Below are 21,924 nucleotides of genomic sequence, written 5' to 3' on the forward strand. Positions count from 1 at the left end.
TCATACTGTCTTTTTTTTATTTGTTATTATTATTTTTTATTTTATTTTATTTTTTAATTCTATACATTTGCATATTCTTTTTTATTCAATTTTTTAATATTAAAAAAAAAAAGTTGTTTAAAATTTTTTGTTACTATTTTTTAATTGTATAGTTTTTTATTTTTTAATTTCTTTTATTTTTTTTTTAATTTGTTAATCTTTTTTATGTTTTTTTCCATTTTTTATTGTTATTTTAATTTTATTTTTAATTTTTAAATGTTTTTTATTTTTTTAATATTTTTTATTTTTTTTAATATTTTTTATTTATTTTTTTTTTTATATTTTTTTTAAATATTTTTTATTTCCATTTAAATTTTTAATTCTTTTTAATCTTAAACATGTGTATGTACATACATACATTATTTTCTATTTAATGTTTTAATTTTTTTTTTATATTTTTTAATATTATTTTAATTTTTTTTTTAATTTTTTTTATTTTTATTTATTTTCTTTATTATTTAAATTTTAAATTGTTTTACTTATTTATTTTTTTTTAACTTTTAAATTTAAGTTTTGGTTTTTTTTTTTATTTTTTTTATTTTTTTTTATTTTATTTTTTTTTTTATTTTTTTTTAATTTTTTTATTTTTTTTAGTTTTTTTATTTTTATTTTTTTTTAGTTATATTTTTTTTTTAATTTTTTTTATTTTTTATTTTTTTTTTTTTAGTTTTATTATTTTTATTTTATTTTATTTTATTTTTTAATTTTTACTTTTATTAATTTTTTTTTTAATTGTATCATTTTTTTTTAATGTAAAACTTTATTTAGAATTTAGAATTCTATCAGTCCATACAAAATGATAGGATTGTTATTTATGTACATATGTAAGTACATCGCTACCACAACAACACAGTAGTATCTCAACTGTGTAACACTTTTCAGAAAAATAGAGCGATATTAACCTCTCAATACAATTGAAAAAGACATTTTTTGCTAAAAACTCCAAAAACATTGAATTTTAGAATTAAAACTGATCTTTCCTGATTTCACACTGTAAGGAATCTAACCTCACTTTAAGAAATCTAACACAAGCTCTGCATGCTGCTATTATGATACAAAGCAATGCGTTCACCCTCCCACACTCAATTCCTGTGAACTACATACTATATGCTAGGAGCCAAATCAGTACTCATTATGGACAAAGCGCATGAGCTGTCTTGTTCAATCAGAGTAACCAAATGTCAACTGTAAATATACATAAATAACAAAACAATATTAGCGTATTCCAGTGCGAAAAAAAAATAATTTTATCTTCGTGTTTTTAGATGTCGTTTTTATTGTACTCAATTATATCATTAGAATTTCATAATATACAAGTTTGTAATTTACAAATAATTAAAATTAAAGCATAAATTCATGTGCATCGAAGTATCGCGGTTATACATATACACAAACATACACATATGTACATAAATTGGTATGTTTAGTAGCTGTAGCACAACTAAAGCAATTGCATATATTATACATATTAATTTGTTTTGTTGTTGTCAGTTAATGCTTAGGAACCCATTTTACAATTTTAGGGGCTTTTATTGTTACTACTCGAAACCGTGGGCATACATACATTTTGCAAAGCTATATAATACCGACTTGAGGCAGCAATTCTGTGGGATATATCAATGATATCGTGAAGCACTGAAAAATATTTTTTTATTGAAAAAAATTAATTTAAATTATATTGTTAATAACAATAGCACTTTATGCATATCAGCGAATAGAAAACAAAGCAATTACATAAGAAAATTAAACAGCTTTGAAGTCGAGCGTTACTTTTCGTCCATTGTGAATAAAGTTGAACAAACTTAGTAACTATGTACATACACATATTTTATATGTTTTAGCACTAACCCACCGATTTCACCATTTATATTTAGATCACTTATATATTTTTTACTTAAACTGTTTGCTTTTAAATATTAAATTACAATATCTAGCAGTTAAGTACTTACTCCAATTGCTAATATTTGGAGCAGTTTACAATTTGTTGTAGTTGTTTTGCATGGATTTTACTGATTTTCTTTCTGTATGTATATTAACCAACTTTCATATACATTGTTTACATTTAGTATCAAAATTTTTACAATATCTTTATATAATTTAATTTATACAACACACATGAAGTTACAAAGCAAATAAAAAATTAAAATAAATTTAAAAAGTTTTAATATGTTTATGTAATTTTACAGCCTCAGAATTTGTGGTTGAGTTTTGTAAGCAGACCGACAGCAACAACAGTGAAAGATGTTATAAATACTTTATGCGTTTTTGCAAAAAATTCCATTTTTATTGCCTAATGTCACATTTGCCAGCGGACTGTCAAAGTTATTTGTTATCGATTTTGTTTATAAATAAAGAACTGCCAAAAATAAGCACAAAATTAGTTTTATAAATTTATTAGCATTCTTCTACTGCAAATACATGACGTTACAGCTTACAAAACAATTTGAATTCTTGGAATTAATAAAATTAGAATTTTGGTTGTGATAAATAATAGGCATGCTGCTTAGAGAGGCAATCTTTTGACATTGGAAACTATTTAAAAGCACTTGCGACGCAACAAAGCGAATGTTCAAACAATAATAATAATAAAAACAAGAGATAATAGTATTTCTTCATTTCCACTTATTGTTATTATTATATTGTCTTCCTCCACTTTCTTAATTAATATTTGTGCAGCAAATGCTTTTAAATGCCTTCCATCGCATCAGTTTCATTAAGAGCTGTTATCATTTAAGCTTGCTCATCGCAACACCGAACTAAATTTCATCTCTCTTCAATAACTAACTTTACACCTTTCCAGTTTTATTTTCCACAATAGTCCGCCAACAATCATCTAAGTCACATTTTTCATTATCACACAGCACACACTCACGCTTACACATCACATTTTATGCCCTAAAAACAACCAAGTCGTCAAATGTTGTTTTTTCCTAATGTTTTGTCTTGTTTTTCTTTCAACACAATTTTACTTGCTTCGACGACTGTTATCTGGGGTTTGTTTTTTGGGTTTATCACCATCATCCTCAAATCATAGCATTTTATCTTTTGGATTCACTTGGGTCGCTGTTGGTGGCGGTGGTGGTGCGGGTAGCGGCTGTTGTGGTATTTGCGCGGATATATCATTCTTCGGGAGTATCTTCTCCTTTTGCTTTTCTGCGGCCTCCAAGAGTGGACTCTTTTCGTTGCTCACCTGTAAATAAATGTGGAACATATTACATGTTATTGCATTTACTATTTATTAGTTAATTTACCTCAGTTTTTAAAACCTTCGTTTGAGAATCTGCGCTCAAGTCCTTGGCATTATCCTTCAGCTCTGGTGCAGTGTCCTTCAGCACATCTGCGGTCTTCTGTTCTTCTACCAGTTTTTGTTGATCTTTAATTTGTTTTTCTGCCAATTTAATGCTCTTCGCAATGGCCTTCTCCAAGCGTTCCTCCGCCTCTATGATGTTCTCCTTATCGAGCAATGTCACCAATTCCTCGATTTGTTTGTCTGACAAGTTCACGTTTTCGCGACTGATCGCTTCAACGACCTATACAGTGAGCATAAATAAATAATAAATAAGTGTTTAAATATTAAGCAACGGTATTCAATACTCACGTTCAGCACTTCATCCACGGTGATCAAGCCATCTTTGTCGGCATCGATTTTGCTTAGCACTTTTTCGATTTGCTTCAAGCGTGTTTCATCGGAAGTCTTTTGCAACTGTAGTTTGGGAAGATGCAGGAAAGGAAAGGAGAGGAAAGACATACAAAAACACATGATGAAGATTGTAACTTCGGATGTTTTGGTTTAATTCACATACCTTCTTTATAGTATTCATAAGCTCTTCGATGTGCACCGTGTCCTCGTCTTGCGCAAGTTCCTGGCTTTGTAATGGTCCAGCCAAAACTTCTTCCGTGCTTGCTTTAATTTTCTTTTGCTTACTTTCGCGCTTCTTCTCCAAATCCACTAACACCTTATCCAAGTGTCCTATCATGCTATTCACCTTCTTGAAGAGCAATTTCGCCGCGCGACTCTCGTGCACTGGTTCCTTCACCACATTGCGCACCTCACGCAATTCTTCCACATCTTCCTTGTAATCTTCAAGTTCCTCTTTGAGATCTTTCAGTGTCTCTTTCTCAACCATCATCTTCTTATCCGTCGACAATGATTTTAGTGCATCGGACAGTAATTCCACGTCTTTTGAGGATATATTATTGCTGGCTTCTGCTTGTTTACGCTCCTCAGTGATAGACGAAGTGCTAGAATAGGGTACTTTGCTGAGCAATTCTTCGCTTGCCTTTGCCTTCTCCTCCTCCAATTTGGCCTTTTCAGCCTCGCGTTCTTCCTCACGCTCCTCCTTAATTTTACGCTCTTCTTCTTTAAGCACTTCAATCTTGGTTTTGTTATCGATTTTACCTTCGCTTTCGCCAATCTTTTCCTTCGTCTTTGTCGCCACTGCTTCGGGTAGTACACGAAGTGTCTCGACCAGTTTATGCGTCGTGGCGGCTTCTTCGGAAATCAGTAGTGCACGTGAGAGTAAGAGTAGCGTCGGTGGTACCTTTTCATTTAGCGACAGATCAATCCATTCCTGTAGCTGTGAGCGCAACTTTTCCGATGTCAGCCCATAGGCACGCATACCGCGCGCCTTGCAAGCCTGCTGCAATTCAAATAGATCCAATGCGTCGACACCTTCACGCGCAATTACGCGATCGTCAGCGGCAAGCGAACGCAATTTAACGCGCAATTGAAAGCGTAGCAAGTTGCTGGTGCCCATGGTGTTAAGCTCGAGCACGCGACACAAAGCGGCCAATTGCTCGCGTGACAATGAGTCCAATGTGACTTCATCCTCGAAACGTTTGGCGAACTTGATGATCTCTTCAATCGTTACGTGCTCTTTGGGATCCTTTATCTTTTCGAAGAATTCAGCAAATTGTTTGGCATCCTCACTTTTGTGATCCTTATGCTGCACAGCCATTTCGTCCAGTGTTTTTTGTAAGAATTTCGCCATCTCGAGACGTACTTGCAGTGATTGTTTCAGTTTGTCTTCGCGATCCTTGGCGGTCTGGAACGTGGACGGTAACATGCCCGGAAAGAAACGTATAAAGAATGGCAAGAGCAATTCCATGAACGGCACGATTAGGAACACCGAAAAGGGTATCAGTCGGAACAGATCAGAGGTGGTGCGCAAAAGTAGTTTATTCTCACGACGCGTTAGCGTCTTTCCATTAAGTATACGCCACAGTAGTTTACGTGAAATGTTTATATCGATAAAAAGCAACCGGAATCCATGATAATAATGCACCAATTCTTCCCAGATGCGTGTGCCCAACGGCTTTTTAGCGATAACCGCCTTTGGTGGCTCAGTAGCAACTGCTTTTCCAGTTTCTACTGGTTCACCGACCGCTTTAGTGACTGCCGGCGCGCTTGCTTCCTTTATGATCTCTTCGACCTTTTCTTTTTGTTTCTCCTTCATCGTTTTGACGGTCACTTCAACTTTTGACGAAGCATTTTCACCTAAACGACGTGATAAATGGAATTTTCTGGTTGTGTAATACAATCCGCTGTTCTCAGTGTGATAACTGGATTCACTGATATCATTCCAACGGGAAAGCAACATTGACTGCATTCCAACTTGTGCACCTGTACAACTGCCGCCCGTCCATAAACTTGAACTTGCCGAACTGCCATTGAGTCGTCGCAGCGCATAGCGGGGTAAATATTGTGGTGTGGAGTCTGCAAAAGAAAATATTTACAATCATCTTTTAATCTTTAGAAAGGATAAACAAAGGTGCAGAAATGCATAGCACTACTAAACGGCCTTCTGTCCGGGACTTAACTAGGTGACGGGTCACAAAAGGGTAACCGAGAACTTAACGTGTCTACAGCACATTGTTGTTGTTGTAGCGGCAGAAAACATTACTGAAGTAATTTGGAAGATTACTTCCGGGTTGACAGTCCTTGGCCGGATAAAAATCCGGATCCGTTTGGGTTACGTAGACCCGATTGTCGTGGTAGAATGGTGTGTCCGAAACTTTGTTTCGCCATGGGTTGACACAAAATAAAGGATGCATAAAGCAGCTATTCCGAAGGAAAGAGGACAGGCAAAGATACTGGATCTACAGTCATGTGACAGGCGTGGTTACTAATGAGACGTTACAACCTCACAAGGTTCAAAACCTTCCCAGACACATACCATATACCGGCTAGCTCAAGAAATCCATATACATGCATATGTAAATATGTACATATGTATTGCGCAATCTGCCGGTTTTGCGACATGAAGCCGGAAACTCTGAAGCACCTGCTTTTAGAAAGAGCAACAAAACCCATTGGTTCTATATATCGGAAGAAGGTGCACATTGTCTGAATAGCGCTAAGCAAAATCCCAAACCTTCATGAATTTCCTCAATAGCCGGTTCTCCGGTATCGAAATTGACCCGGATTTTACCCGGCCAAGAGTTGTTGTCGAGGATCTAATCGTGTTTGGAACGGTAAGTAATATGTAAACATCCTGGAATTCATCAGAATGCTGGGCCGTTGTAAATCCATGTGATAGATGGGAAGGCACAAAAATCGATGAATATTCATCAAACTATCTACGGATTTAAAAGCCGCCAACCAGATCGACCATGTTGTGATAGGCGCACGTACGCTCCGAGGTCCTAGCTTTGACTCGGACAACTAAAGACACGCACCCGCTTCTGTGCAGTAAAGCACGCCCGTCAACATATACAGAGAAGGACAGCGAAACGGTTTTCTACACGACTTGCACTCCTGCTCTCTGAGGGCACTCATCAGCAACTCGGTTTAAGGGAACTGTGGGACAGCATTTCAAACTCTTTACGTACAGCTGCAAACGAAACCATTGGTTTTTCGAAAAAGGCAGAAGAACAGATGGTACGATGAGCAGTGCCATGCCGCTGTGTAGAGAAAACAAACTGCCTACCTCGCTACGTTACAATCGATCACAAGACGTGCGGGATGGTATAGATATTGAGAGTGGAAGAGGGAAGCGAGACGCATTACCAGATAAAACAATAGAAGGGCCGAAATGCGTGAGTATGAAGAACTTGACAAGCTGGCCGACAGGGGCAATCGAATAGTAATTACCCGCCTGAAGAACAACAAAGCGACGGGGGCAGATAGATTGCCGGCCGAGAATTTCGTCCATCTTGGAACCAACATTAACCGACAACAATGTCAGCATCGACATCCAACGCAGAATAACTCTTGCCAACAGGTGCTACTTCGGATTGAGTAAGCAATTGAGAAGTAAAGTCCTCTCTCGACGAACAAAGACCAAACTCTACAAGTCACTCATAATCCCTGTAGTTGTTGTTGTTGTAGCGGCAGAATTCTGCCGAGTTGACCGTCCTTGGCCGGATAAAAATCCGGATCCATTCCGGTTACGTAGACCCGACTGTCGTGGGAACGGTCATAATCCCCGTCCTGTTATATGGTGCAGAGGCATCTACGATGACAAGATCTGATGAGTGACGACGTTATGAGTTTTCGAGAGAAAGGTTCTGCAGAAGATTTATGGTTTTTTGCACATTGCCAACGGCGAATACCGCAGTCGATGGAACGATGACATGAGCGGCTGCGTTGGCTAGGCCATGTCGTCCGAATGGATGAAAACACTCTAGATCCGAGAGTATTCGACACAGTGCCCGCCGGGGGAAGCAGAGGAAGACCTCTACTCCGTTGGGAAAATCAGGTGAAAGAGGACCTGGCTACACTTAGAATCTACAGGTGGCGCCAAGCAGCGAAAAGGAAGAACGACTGAAGATTCCCTAGTTGTGAAGTTAAAAGCTACTTAATTTTAAATTCAGAAATTGTTCAGTCAAGCGAATTATTAAAACCTTTTACTTTATTCGAGAAACTTTCGCTATAATCTTTATGTTTTTCCGCCATTATTCTTTATTTGTTAATAATAATCATAAATTAAATTAATATGTAAGTATATATTTGAGATTAGAAATTTCATATGGCTACCATAATTCACCATAATCATTATACCAAATAAAGAGTTAAAAATGATAAAAACAACAGTAATAACAATAATAATAATAATCATAACAGCAATAATGCGAAAATAGAAGCTGATAACAGCTGGAAATGGTCAGGAAATGCTGTGCGGCTTAATTAGATATTTACTCAAGCGACCACGAATTCCTATAGGTAAACACAGAAATGTCTAACAATTTCCCCATATTTAACAATTCCATGAATTATCAGCAATTAGCACCTACTGTCTTTCTATTTATTTTTTCTACGTGTTATCTTTATTATGTCAACGTTAAGTAAACACGAGCCTAAGGGAATATTCACATAAATTTCAGAAAGAGATATATGTATATTAAGGTGTCCGTTATTTTCACAAATTGATTTTTTTTGTAGTTATAGTTTTTGCCCTAAAAAAAAGATCCAATATAAGCATGCTCTTCATTTAAAATTTAAACCATATTCATATAGAAACGATGTTGAATGTTTTCTTCTATCAAGTGTCTTTATTCAACTAACTCTTTACAAAAATTCTTAATAGCTATAAGCTTAACTATTTTACAATAATATTAATGAGTGTAAGAGAGAGTAGAGGTAACAATGTATGTTCGGGAATATGTTGTATGTATGTTTAGTGTGGGGGAGAACGTGTGGGTGTAGAGTTGGAGAAAGTATGTAAAGTGTGAGTGGGAGTAGTTTAAATAACAGTAAGCATAGGTAATTAAATATAAGAGTAAGACTAAGTTAGAATCAAGAGTACGATTAGAATAAGTATAGGTAAAGTATGTATATAGGGCTATTATGTAACTCCTCCACCCTTAAGTTATTTGTGTCCTCGCAAATATTTAGTTTACAGGGTATTTAGTTTTATTACAAATTATTTTAAATTTAAATTAAATGAAGTTACAATAAAATTAGTTAACATTTTCATTATTCAAATTATATTTTCGTTTAAATTGACTTTTGTAATATTTTATTTTTCTATTATTCGAAGAATCCACAACATAATTACCTTGGCGATAATAATTTTCAAGTTTCTTATATTTAGGTTTAGTTTTCGCAATTTGCCTATTAAATACAATGTTTTCTATTTGATTTGGTTCAGCCTTTCTACTTTTATTCAATTTATTTACTCTTTGAATTTTTTGTTGTTCAAACTCTTTACATAGTTCATTTATCTCTTCTTTATCAAAGTTTTTTATTATAAAATCAATTGGTCGCTTTTTTGTGGTAGAATGAATTGTTCTATTATATGCGTTAAAAATTTCAAAAAGTTTGTCGTCCAAATCTTTCGTTTTATGGCTAGTGTCTGCTTCTAATACCCTTAGATGCTCATTAAGTGTACCGTGTAATCTTTCAATGTCAGAATTACCTGTCTTTAGGTACGGCGTAGTTACGTGAGACTCAATATTTTGTTCACTTAAAAATAATTTAACAGCGCTGTGTAATATACAACGATCGTTATCGAAGATAAGTTTATTCATTTTCCCTAAAAATAAAATACGTTCTTTTAAAGCTGCTATTATTGCAATCCAATTTCTATCATTTAATTTATGAAATGTTGCATACTTTGAGAATTTATCTATGGTGGTGAGATACATTTTATTCCTACAAGGGTACCAAATGTCTATATGGACTATGTCATTAAAGTGTGTAGGGGTTTCTGTAATTTGGTAGGGAAGTTTTAGGGGATTTCTGTCGTGCTTAGCTATAGTGCAAATTGAACAATTATTAATATAAAGTGTTATTGTTTTATAAAGCTTCGGGTAAAAGTATTTATTCTTTAACTCTAAAAATACTTCTTGTATGCCTCGGTGGTTATTTCGAAGATGCTCATTTTCAATGATAGTCAATATATCGTTTTTGTCAGTAATTTCAATTAGCTTCATATTTGATCGATACAATGTCAAAGACCTGTTACCGAATTTACGAACAAAAACACTTTGAAACGCGATAAAAAGATCATCATTTTCGCAATAGATACACATGATGCCTTTGTCTATTATTATACCTTGCATAATATTGTAAAGATCAGATTCCGGAGTAATTTCTACATGATTTTGAATCTTTTTGTTTACAATTTTTACTACACATTTTTCTTTCTCTCCATAACTTAAGTATATTTGATTTTTGTAATAATTGATTGCTTTTTCTGTTATAAATATATAATCCAAGTTATCTTCAAATGCGCTATGTATTGTTGCAGCTGTTGACATAATGTCAACTCGTTCATCACTTTCTCTATTAACTTGGTTTTCTTTACGTAATTGGCTATTAAAAATATTTACATTTCCTAAATGTTTAACTTCATCTTTTACACAGTATCTACTTAGAACATCAGCGACTGTGTTATCTTTGCCTTTAATATGCGATATATCAAAGTCGTACTCATTAAGTAGGATTTTCCACCTTTGTAGTTTCATATTTGGTTCTCTAATATTATGTAGCCAAACTAATGGTCGGTGGTCAGTCTGAATTAGAAATTTGCGACCGTACAGGTATGTGCGAAAATATTTCACTGACCAGACAACAGCAAGTGCTTCCTTTTCTATGGTTGAGTAACGAATTTCATGGTCAGACAACGTTCGAGACGCGTAGCAAATTGGGTGGCCTTGTTGGCTTAAAACTGACCCAATTGCGAATTGTGAAGCATCAGTTGTAAGGATGAACTTTTTATTAAAATCTGGGGCTTGTAACACTGGCTCACTAGTAATAAGTTTTTTTAACGTTTCAAATGAATTTAGGAATTCTTGGCTTCTATAATCCAATACAGCATTTTGCTTTAAAAGACGAACCATGGGGAATGCAACTTTCGCATAGTCTCGCATAAATTTGCGGTAATAACCGGTGATTCCTAAAAATCTTTTGATTTCCTTTATGTTTGAAGGTGGTTGCATTCTGTTTATTGCTTCAATTTTTGAGGGATCAGGTTTAATACCTTCACCTGTTACAAGGTGTCCTAAAAATTTTGTGGTCAATGCAGCAAAATGACATTTATCTATTTGTATCTTTAAATTTGTATCTCGTAAAGTGCTAAATATTTTTTTAATGGACTCTATGTGTTCCTGAAAACTTGTTGAAAATATCAAAATATCATCTAGGTATACAACGCAAATTTTATTTATATGATCTCTTAATACATGATTTATTAATCGTTGAAAAGTTGCAGGGGCTGTTTTAAGGCCAAATGGCATCCGATTAAATTCGTAATGGCCACTTGCAGTTGAAAAAGCTGTCTTAGCCCTATCGTCGGGGTGAACTTCAATTTGGTGGTATCCCTTAGCAAGATCAATTGTGCTGAAATAACAGCATTTTCCCAACTTATCAAATAAATCTTCTATATTTGGAAGTGGGAACTTGTCGTCTACTGTTTGTTCATTTAGTTTTCTGTAGTCAATTACAATTCGCCATTTTTGCTTACCACTGTTATCTGGTTTTTTGGGCACAACCCATAATGGGGAATTGTAAGGACTACAACTCGGAGAGATAATATTTTGCGCTAGCATTTCCTGTATTTGCCTGTCCACTTCTGCCCGATGTATGACAGGGTACCTATACAGTTTACTATATATAGGAGTATCAGTTTTTGTATTTATTCGATGACGAATTTCACTACTGAAAGATAAGTTTTCACCATCTTTATAAAAAATATCTTTAAACTTATTTATAACAGTCTTTAAAACTTCTTGATCTTTAGAATTTAAATGATTAGGAAACATACTAAGTGACGAATGTTCTACTATTTCTTTTTCTTCATTAATAAATATTTCCAAATGTTTATTTTTTTGATAATCATCTACTGTTAATTCTTCTTCTTCGCAAAAATAAATTGGTAATGATGCATCTTTGGTTATTAAAACTCTATTCTCGTAGTCGATTTTACAACTCAAATTAAGCAATATATTGTTACCTATTAAACCATCAAAGTAGTTATGAAATTTAAATTCTAGGAAATTAACATTAAAATTTGGTTTATGAAATTCTTTAAACAATGGAAAGCTATACTGTACGTCTGTAGTAACAGTTCGATTTATAACTTTTAAAGTAATAAAAGGTGATTTTATTCTCCATTTGGGATTACAGATATTTGGGTTTATGATACTAAATTCTGCACCTGTATCTATTATGAACTTAAGTTTTCTCACGTTTGTTTCAATTGTTATATAGGGTAACTTCCTTGGCCCTCTAATTGAAAATTTTGTTCGTTTTCATGGACTCCTATTTCCATAGGCTCTATGCCTGTTTCACTGCGAAAACGATTATTACTTCTGTTATTTAACAGTCGTGCATTATTGTTACTATTATTCTGATTAAAAAAACTACTCGAGTTGCGATTAGTTCTGTATGTTTGGTTGCTGTAGTTGCTATTAAAACTGGGTTGAGTAGAAGAGTTTAGTGTTGCACTGTTTGAGTTATTTTGTCGCTGATTGTTATTAATGTTATTGTTGCTGTTCTGTTGTCTATGCTGTTGACTAAATGTATCGTTTGCTCTATTGCTGTAATTAAATAGCTGACTATTCTGTTGATTAACATAATTGCTCATATTAGCTTCTCTGTTATAATTATTATGTTGCCTATGAGAAGAAAAATTCATGTTATTAACATAACGAGTATGTTCACAATTATTCTTTCCATGAGCTGTTTGGTGATGTTTATAGTTCAAGTAACCATTTGATTTTATAATTTCATATGCGTCTTTTAAAGTTTTTGGATTCCTGCTTACAATAATGCTTTTGACAGGCTCGGGTAAACCATATTTAAATGAGTTTAAAGCAATCCTAGCATTGCTTTCACTATTTATACTAGAAGAGCTATTGTCACAAAAAGTTGATGCGTTATTTAACCGACATAATAAAGTATTAAGGGAATTATAAAAAGTTTCAATTGTAGAAGTACATCTACAAATTCTAATTTTGTCAATAAGTTCATCGACTGAATTCTTTTCGCCATGATTATCTATAAGGACTTTTCTTATTTCTGGCCATGAAAGTGGATTTCCATTAATTAAAATTGATCTTCTAGCACTTCCAATAATTTTATCTTTAATCTGGCCAACTAACAGAATTTTATATTCTTCATCAGTAAAACTGTCTAACATTGGACACATGTAATCTATACGCTGTACAAAATTTAATAGTGCATCTCTGTTTCCGTCATATGGAGGAATGCTATTTATGTTGGTGGAAATGAGCTTAAATTTTTCGTTAATGTTTAAACTATCCATATTTGCTAAACTAAATTAAATAAGATGCCAAATAAATAGATAAACTTTACTTTCTTAAAACTACGAGCTTTAATTGGTATGTACACAACGGTGTGTTTGTATTGCTTTTAATGCAAATTATATACATACGTATCCATATGCACCTATATATATGTACATAAGTGTGACGAACTTTCTCTTGACTTCCAATTGCTTCTCCTTCCAAAATTTGCTGCAGCGTTGATGAAGGTGACCTTGATCTTGACGAGAGGGGGAAAAAAATGTGCTGTTCTTTTCTGCTCTACATCTCCATGCAAGCGTTGTACTGCTCTGATTTGTTTTTGCAGTTTCCTTTTTCTTACTGCCTTCGTTGTCATTTAATAACGGCAATACCTCTCTTGTTGTTCCTGCTTTTTATTCTTTAATTTTGATTTGGTTACTTTTTTCTGTTCTGCCGTAAGCTCTCTTTGAGTGCCAGAAATTATTCAAATACTCGTAGAATGATTTCTCTCTAAAACGGATTATTTACTGTTGAAACGGCTTCTTGTTTACAGTTTTTTTCTTTTCTTACACTTATATCGAAAAAAAATTTTTTTAATTTCTTTTGGGCTTCAATATAACAAAAGTTCTTATGGAGACATTTTGTCGTTTTCATTACTTTTTATTTTTATTTTATTTTAAGTAATTTATTTTTCTTAAATTTTCTTTCCGAAAATATATAAGTTCTTCAGATTTCCTCTTTTCGAGTCACGTTAATCACAATAAATTTGATTTTAAAACACGTGTTCTTTTCGAACGTTATGTTTTTATGTAATTAACTTTTTGTTTTTAAATTTTTTTTTTCAAAACTTTTTATTTTAAATTTTTTTTCAAAACTTTTTACTTTAAATTTGCAGTGCGTGTCAGGTTCGCAATCGACTGCGCCAGAAACGATGTTGAATGTTTTCTTCTATCAAGTGTCTTTATTCAACTAACTCTTTACAAAAATTCTTAATAGCTATAAGCTTAACTATTTTACAATAATATTAATGAGTGTAAGAGAGAGTAGAGGTAACAATGTATGTTCGGGAATATGTTGTATGTATGTTTAGTGTGGGGGAGAACGTGTGGGTGTAGAGTTGGAGAAAGTATGTAAAGTGTGAGTGGGAGTAGTTTAAATAACAGTAAGCATAGGTAATTAAATATAAGAGTAAGACTAAGTTAGAATCAAGAGTACGATTAGAATAAGTATAGGTAAAGTATGTATATAGGGCTATTATGTAACTATATAGTACACCATGTCGTATGAGCAACACAAAATGTATGAATTACCTGCATGAATGTTCATGAATTTGTTTCATAACTAACAACGTATAATTTTTAAGGGAAGTTTTTATGAAAAAATCTGTAAGACTTTGAAAAATGATTTAAGCACGGCTTAAATTAAAACTAAACAGCTTGTTTCGGACATCCTAATGTAATATGTATGTATGTACATATGTATGTTTACATGAAAATAATTACATTAAGCTCCAAAAGTAGTTCTGTAATATTATATTTATATTCTAGTTAGTAGTTGTGGAATGTTACACACATATGAACATTATTTTTGCACCTAACTTCAATAGAGCAAGTCACACACAAGTTGGGGCCCAAAGAGGAGAGTAGATGGTGATGGAAAGAGAGGAAAACCCTTGATAATTATTTTCTTTAAAATTAATTTTTTATAATTTTTCACAACTATTAAGTGACATTTTCATGTCAAACAAGAATTTACAGAACGAATGCATGCAAATGACATAAAGAAGTTTCATAACAAAACAAATGTAGAAGAATTTTAACAGTTGACTGAAGGCTACGCATGAACGGAGATTAAGTGGTATCTCAAATTGAATTAGATATGGAATATTGTACACATTTATGAGTTAATTGATTAAATTACACTTATGTATATATGTATGCAAGTGTATATACATAAATAGAAATCGTATAACAACAAGCCAGGCATCATTCTGTTTCCTAACAGCTAAAATGTTAGGGCAATAGGCAATTTAAAATTTTTTATAAATATTAAAACATTCAAGCATTTAAATCACACAAATTTCAACTAACGTTCTACATTGTGATAATAGTAGAAAGAAATATAACTGCCCATGCAACGTGTCTACATATAACATGCTATGTACTTGCACACATGTATGTATGTATATATGTACATATGTACGTATAATCGCTTGCATGTTGTACTATTATTGGCGTCAATTCGTCTACGTTTAGCGACCACTGAACCAAGCTAATAACTAGAGGCAGCGCTATTGCGCCGCCCTCCCTGCAGTCAACACCACAACACATTTGCGACGCATTTCTTTCACAAATGTCAATGGACGCGGCAGTTTGAACAGCTGTTGTGTGGTCAATAAAATTCACTTTTTTCATGGATTAATATAGTATACAACAATAAGGTTTTATATACATATGTACATACATACATATATGTAAGTATAAGCATTTAATATGAGAATTCACACGAATTGCAAACGTGCACAAGATGCCATGACAGTCATTTCATTTCATTGTTTTTTGTGAGACAAATTCAAGTAATTAATTTTAAAATGTTTAAAAATTAAAAATTTAGTACATAAAAGAAAAGACACTGCATAATTACTCAGTTTGAATTATGTATTGACGGCACAAAAACAATTTCCTTATTCAGCGTTCGCACAATAAATGCTTTTGTGTCAAATTTAGTTAAAAATTTAAGATAGCGTGGTTTTTTATATGCAATACAGATCAGTTATAACAGAAGAAGCGTTAACCTTTTACAAGGAGTTAAAAATAAAACATATAATTTATTGAAAAAACAAGATTTATGGCCTCAAAGTGGCAAAACTTTTGTTTGAGAATTGAGCAGCCAATTTGTTATCATAAAGTGTTATGAGTTGACTTCGTAATAAGCAGCAGAATTGAAAATTTCCCATATTGAATGCAATATTTATATAAAACACTTGAATAAATGAATTTGTTAGCTAAAATATCTAATTTTTCTCTGCTGTCTTGCTACTGCCAAGTTGTAACAAAGGTACGTAAGATGATGTCACATTTAAAATATACTATGAATGTAAAAACAAAACAGAATAGAAAAGAAAAATTCTTAATTTCTTCTTAATCTTCACATGTAATTATACTCATATTTACTGTTTATTTGAATAGTTAGAGATATTATCTATTTGTTAAGGGATTATCATTTAAGCGGAGGTTCACGCAAGGCTATATACTCTTTACATAAGTATGTACACATATGTACATATGCATGTGTATAAAATATGTGCCACTTTCACACGTCTAGTTAGCAGAAGATTTGCAATTGTTCTTTCCCCGCTACTTGACATTTTCTTGGCAACAAGTCAACTCAAATACACATAAGCGTTCTTGAACCTATTGAAGGTGAGAATTTCTATTACACGAACTATAGAGAAAAAATTAAAAGTAAAAGTATATGTAAATATGCTTATGTATATTTGTAAAATGAAAAATTCGATGAAATATAAATAAAAGGGAGACGGAAAAAGTAGCGATTACAATTTTTAAACAATAAATTATGCAAGACGAAAATTAATATTGAGTACATATGTAAACACAAAAAACAATTAACTTAAGATATCAAAAAATGTTTAACAAACACTTTTATATACCGCATGTATAGCTGTGTTCATTGAAATTGCTGTGCAGAGGACTTGTATGGTCTAGTTCTATTATAAAGACCAATATGAAATAAAATATGTTTTGGAAGTGATAAATTATTTATTTTTGCATGACTTAGAAATTATTTTATTCTATATTTTTTAAGTATGAACGAAAAATAAAATAAAAGCGCTAATTTGAGATGTTCAGTGAAATAGCAGTGTTAACAAAAAATATTGCAAAAATTAATATAACTCATTAATTAACTTAATTGAACTAAATAACATTTTGGTACTGTCTTGGCAACACCTATTATATGGATTAGTACTCAGTGTTTTGGGGTCGGCGAACATACTGTCTAGAGCCTACTCCACAAAACAAGACAATTTTGGACTCATCTGTCCAAAGGATATTACGTCATTTTGATATTGGCCAGCTCAAATGGTTTATGACAAACTGCAATCGGGCTTTGATATGTCTTTGACTGAGCAAAGGCACCTTTCGTGGGCTTCGCGAATTAAATTTTTCATTAATCAGTCGTCGAATGGATACTTCGCTGATCCCCAACTTCAGCTCCTCTTTTATTTCCCTAGAGGATGCAAAAGGATTGTTTTTATTTGTCTTTGAATGGTTTTCCCTCCTTTCTAAGCCCAACAATCAAAAGCCTATCTTCCTTGGAGTCCATTTAAATTACAATAATAAACTTAATCGAACTCACTATTCACAAAAACATAAATTTTATCGGCACATTTCACACAAAACTGCCATTTCACTGAACAGCTAAAAATATCAAAACAAAACAAAAAAAACACCAAACACATCAAATCTAACGAGGTTTTTACTTCCATTTTGCAAAAATAATAAAAGTAAAATGATGAAAAGCAGAGAGGAAAGAACCGGGTACTTAAAATATTTAAACACATACATACATATGTCCATATGTATATAAGTGAATATGCTAATCAGCATGCAAATAATTATAATAACTCATTTAGGATTAGGAATAAAACCCCGCAGAATTAAATTTAAAAGCACTCTACATATTCTACATGTTTAAGTTTATATATGAATTTATACTTAGATTTTCATACATATCGCTCATTTGCTGCAAGACTGGCATAAGTCAAAAAAATCGATTCGCCAGAAAACGCGTTTAAAGTTTTCAACTTACTACAACCTTACACGGTGACTCCAACCTTACACCTCTTCTCAAGCGGAGCATATAAGAGGTATTCATATGAATTTTTCACTCAACATGAAGTATGATATAACGAACAATTCTGCAGCATTAACTCAAAAATCACGTTTTTTGAATTATGCCGGTCTTGCAGCAAATGAGCGATATGTATGTATGTATGTACATAAATGTTTACATATGCACAAATTTGTTTTGAAACTAAAAAAACAATGAAGTCGCTTATCAGTGCCCATTACCAACCTCTTTAACTACAAAAAATGCATAAAAAGATTTCTTATTCATTTTGTTAATTTGTTCGGACTTTGCACATAACACAAAAATCAGCTGATGCTCTAATCGGCTGCTGCTCAATGCGTCGTCGCAAACGTATGTAAAGCAAAGCTGCGAGGAATGAGGTAATTGGGGATAGAAATATAACTACAAACAAAAACGAATATCCAATATAAAAAAACTTAGAGAATGGAAAGTTTTACGTGCAAAATTTAACACAAGCAAATGCACTGTAAAATACAATTGTTGTTTATGTTTTTGTAGTTGTATTCTTTTACTCACACTTTCTATTTCCATCTTTGCTGAATGTCATCCAGGTCTGCCCGTTACGCAGGATTTTCGGCTGATGACGTACGAATGTGTTCATTGTTATTATTGTCGTTGCCCTTATTGTTTGCCCTTTTATCCAAACGTTTCTGTTTACAATTTCTTATATACTGTCGATTTTTCTTTTTTGCCAGCTTTATGTTTATTATTGTAGCCTGTTATTGTATATTATAATTGTTGTAATTATTAATGCAAAGTTTCCTTACAAAATAGTCGCGTTGTAAAAATCGATTCTCGTGTTTTTATTATTTTTTATAAGCACAAATTTTCACAACTGAAAAATTAAAAACTTCAAAATCAGCACAAATAATTTCTAATAACTTAAAGCGCGTAATGGTTAAATTTCCTTTCTGCAATTGGAAGGTTTCAAGTTATGGAAATGTATTCTGAATTTACAGCTTGCGCATTTTTATATATTTCCTATTGCTCTTTACCATTTTTCCTTGTCAATTTACAATTTTTTCAAAGCAGAATTTTGAAGTTTTCTTCTTTTTCTCTTAAGTTAATTCAAATGTCTTGATTTTTTTCTATTTTATTATGCATTGTATTTGTAGCCATTTACGTATGCTTTGGTTCTGCTTCATCAGCACATAATTTTCGCTGTCTCAAGTTTTGCTAAATAATCAGCGCTGAAGTGGGGTAACGTGGTCGATTGGCAGTGGCCGCATTACACAACTACAGCGAAATTTTCATTTGATTAGCCCCAGACTAGCCTACCAGCTGGACCCTTAGTGCACAACACAAAAAAGTATGAGCAAAACCAAAGAACTAAAAGATTACTGCTCCCTTTTACATGTACACGAAGTATTAAAGCAGAATAGTAAATATTCCATCATCTACAATTTTTCCATTAATATGCATATATTTTATATTACTTTCTTACACAAAATATTTTATTTAAATTCGCGACCGCGTTTTGATTGCAGCTTCTTTTCGTTTCACAGTATTTCCGTCACGTTTTCTAGCCAATAACTTATTTATTGCATTTATTTTACAAACCGTACATTGGAACGTTTTCTGATTTTTATGTTAATTTTATTCGATTTTCATTGAACTCATTCGATTCTAAACTGATGATAAAATCACCAAAATACAGGCAGCGAAGTTACTCGATCCAACAATTTCTTTCTTTTGCCATTTGTCATGTCATTTCACCGTATTCTTTGCTACAAACGAAGCTTGCCAGCTCGTACAATTTCCATTAAAATATTTTTCTGGTCTCCAAAAAATGTATACGTCTATATATCGGAATAAAACCTATTACTTAACCCCCTTACTAATTTGCTCATCTAAAAGTGGTGCTAAATACATTTGTCTTATTATTAACATTAACATTATTTTATATATTTGATGAGCTTACGTCAAATTAAAATGACGTAGGAAGACGTATTTATTGAAGGTTGTCGCTTCATTTTTTGGATGGTATTTAAACCTGAAATGTTGATACACATGACTCATTGAGTTATATCTTTACGACTCATAGAGTTATTCCTCATACGAAAGTTATAACGTCATTTAATGTTGTTACGTTATGTTAAAAGTTGTTTAAATATTTTTCCGCAATACAAAAGTTGAAGTGGAGTCCAGTGTTATTTGTTTAATTTTCAACACTGCCCTCAAACAATAACAAACAAACTGACGTTAACAAGGCATACTACCTGTCAGCCACATTCTGCTATTCTGTAAACATTTTATTTTATTTTTTGCCCAATATATTAAATGTGTTGAAAGATTAAGATATGTGTTGAAAATATTAAGAGAAGGAATATTAAAAACAATACACGCTTTAGAAGACAATGGATGACTTAAACCCACTTGCCGGTACAGCGCATCTACTCGAAGAGGTGGACAGTAAGTTTAGCTGGTGCCGGCCAAATAAAATTTATAATACCAATAACCAGTCGTATTTCCATTGTATAGAAAAGCTGATGGTATTGCTGCGTGATGGACGCACACTCATTGGTTACTTGCGTTCCGTGGATCAATTTGCGAATTTAGTGCTGCACCGAACAATCGAACGTATTCACGTAGGCAATGAATACGGCGATATACCGCGCGGAGTTTTTATCATACGTGGAGAAAATGTTGTGTTGTTGGGCGAAATTGTAAGTTACCAATTAAAAAATACCTACAGGGAACGCTAATTATTTCGTATATTTAGGATCGCGAAAAAGAATCCAAATTGCCGCTGAAAGAGATATCAGTCGATGAAATTCTGGATGCACAACGTAGAGAACAAGAACAAAGGCAAGAGAAACATCGACTTATATCGAAAGCGTTGAAGGAACGTGGCTTAGCGGTTAATACAGATATAATCAATGAGGATTTTTGTTAAGTTATTAACTTCACAATATAATTATAAATTAAAAATATATGTTTTCAAGGAATTTTTAAAAAATGTAAATGTTTGTTATAATTTTGGAAGCAAACTAAAATATATGAAACTAAAATGTGAATGTAATCATACCAGAAATAACATTAAATTTTTGATGCCAATACATACATATATAAGTGCATTCATACATTGTGTTGTTTTATAAATATTTCACGTCACACAAAATCAATTACTGTTTCCTCATTGTTATTTTTAAAAACACCGTTATGTGAAGTACCATGGCAATATTTGCAATGTCACTTAGAAATCAATTTATAAACTATATTTAATTGCTTTTTGTGCTTAGAAATTTATACTTAAATAGACGAGTTTGCAATTTCTTGTCATATTATTATAACCTAAAAAACGGTTCTCAGTTTGTGAGATCTTGATCTGAAATTTTGCACACGTCATTTTCTCCGCAAAAAACTGCTTGTTTGTCGAAACTGCCGTTAGAAAACCACCATGTAGTTGTCATATGAACTGGTCGATCAAAATAAACACCCTGTATGTAAACTTTCTTATTTGACGAGATATCTTCATAAGCCACCACTTTGTATGCCCCACTAACCCTACTCATCTAACACCTGCTTTTGGTCCGACCTCGATGAAACAGCACGTTGGATTACGTCGACGAAAACTTATCTAATCCTTACCATCCTAACGGGGATTAGGTACCCGTTACAATAAGCACAAATGTGGCATGTATTCTTGTGGAATTCAACGGTTTAAATCTGAAGAAATTATTCAGATCGAAGTAATATCCCATAACAGCTGTCATACATATTCAGCAATCAAAACAAACTCGCTGTATGGCAACTGTTTTCTTCTTCTGCTGCCGAAGTCATCTTTTTTTTTTTGCTTTT

General features: G+C 32.9%; 2 protein-coding genes across 9 annotated transcripts; one reads left to right on the forward strand and one right to left on the reverse strand.

The window, feature by feature from the left end:
- Positions 1 to 1,297: 1,297 nt before the first annotated feature.
- On the reverse strand, positions 1,298 to 19,836 carry LOC105225077 (mitochondrial proton/calcium exchanger protein). 8 transcript variants are annotated; one of them, XM_011203412.4, is made up of 6 exons: positions 19,689 to 19,836; positions 18,640 to 18,839; positions 3,843 to 5,755; positions 3,638 to 3,742; positions 3,291 to 3,569; positions 1,298 to 3,229 (listed from the first exon to the last, which is right to left on the reverse strand). In XM_011203412.4, the coding sequence occupies exons 2-6, from the start codon at positions 18,722 to 18,724 to the stop codon at positions 3,068 to 3,070; spliced, it is 2,544 nt and encodes an 847-aa protein (XP_011201714.1). In that variant the 5' UTR covers positions 18,725 to 18,839; positions 19,689 to 19,836; the 3' UTR covers positions 1,298 to 3,067. The 8 variants fall into 8 exon arrangements, with proteins under 8 accessions (XP_011201714.1, XP_011201709.1, XP_049309874.1 ...); XM_011203407.4 differs by having other exon boundaries at positions 19,568 to 19,825; XM_049453917.1 differs by having other exon boundaries at positions 18,640 to 18,885; positions 19,568 to 19,825.
- Positions 19,837 to 20,306: 470 nt separating this feature from the next.
- On the forward strand, positions 20,307 to 21,189 carry LOC105225078 (U6 snRNA-associated Sm-like protein LSm1). Its single transcript, XM_011203413.4, has 3 exons — positions 20,307 to 20,535; positions 20,605 to 20,789; positions 20,846 to 21,189. Exons 1-3 carry the CDS (start codon positions 20,481 to 20,483, stop codon positions 21,017 to 21,019), a joined length of 414 nt encoding a protein of 137 aa, XP_011201715.1. The 5' UTR covers positions 20,307 to 20,480; the 3' UTR covers positions 21,020 to 21,189.
- The last annotated feature ends 735 nt before the right edge of the window (positions 21,190 to 21,924 follow it).

The sequence above is a fragment of the Bactrocera dorsalis genome, chromosome 3 (assembly GCF_023373825.1).
Source record: "Bactrocera dorsalis isolate Fly_Bdor chromosome 3, ASM2337382v1, whole genome shotgun sequence".
Lineage (NCBI taxonomy): Eukaryota > Metazoa > Arthropoda > Insecta > Diptera > Tephritidae > Bactrocera > Bactrocera dorsalis.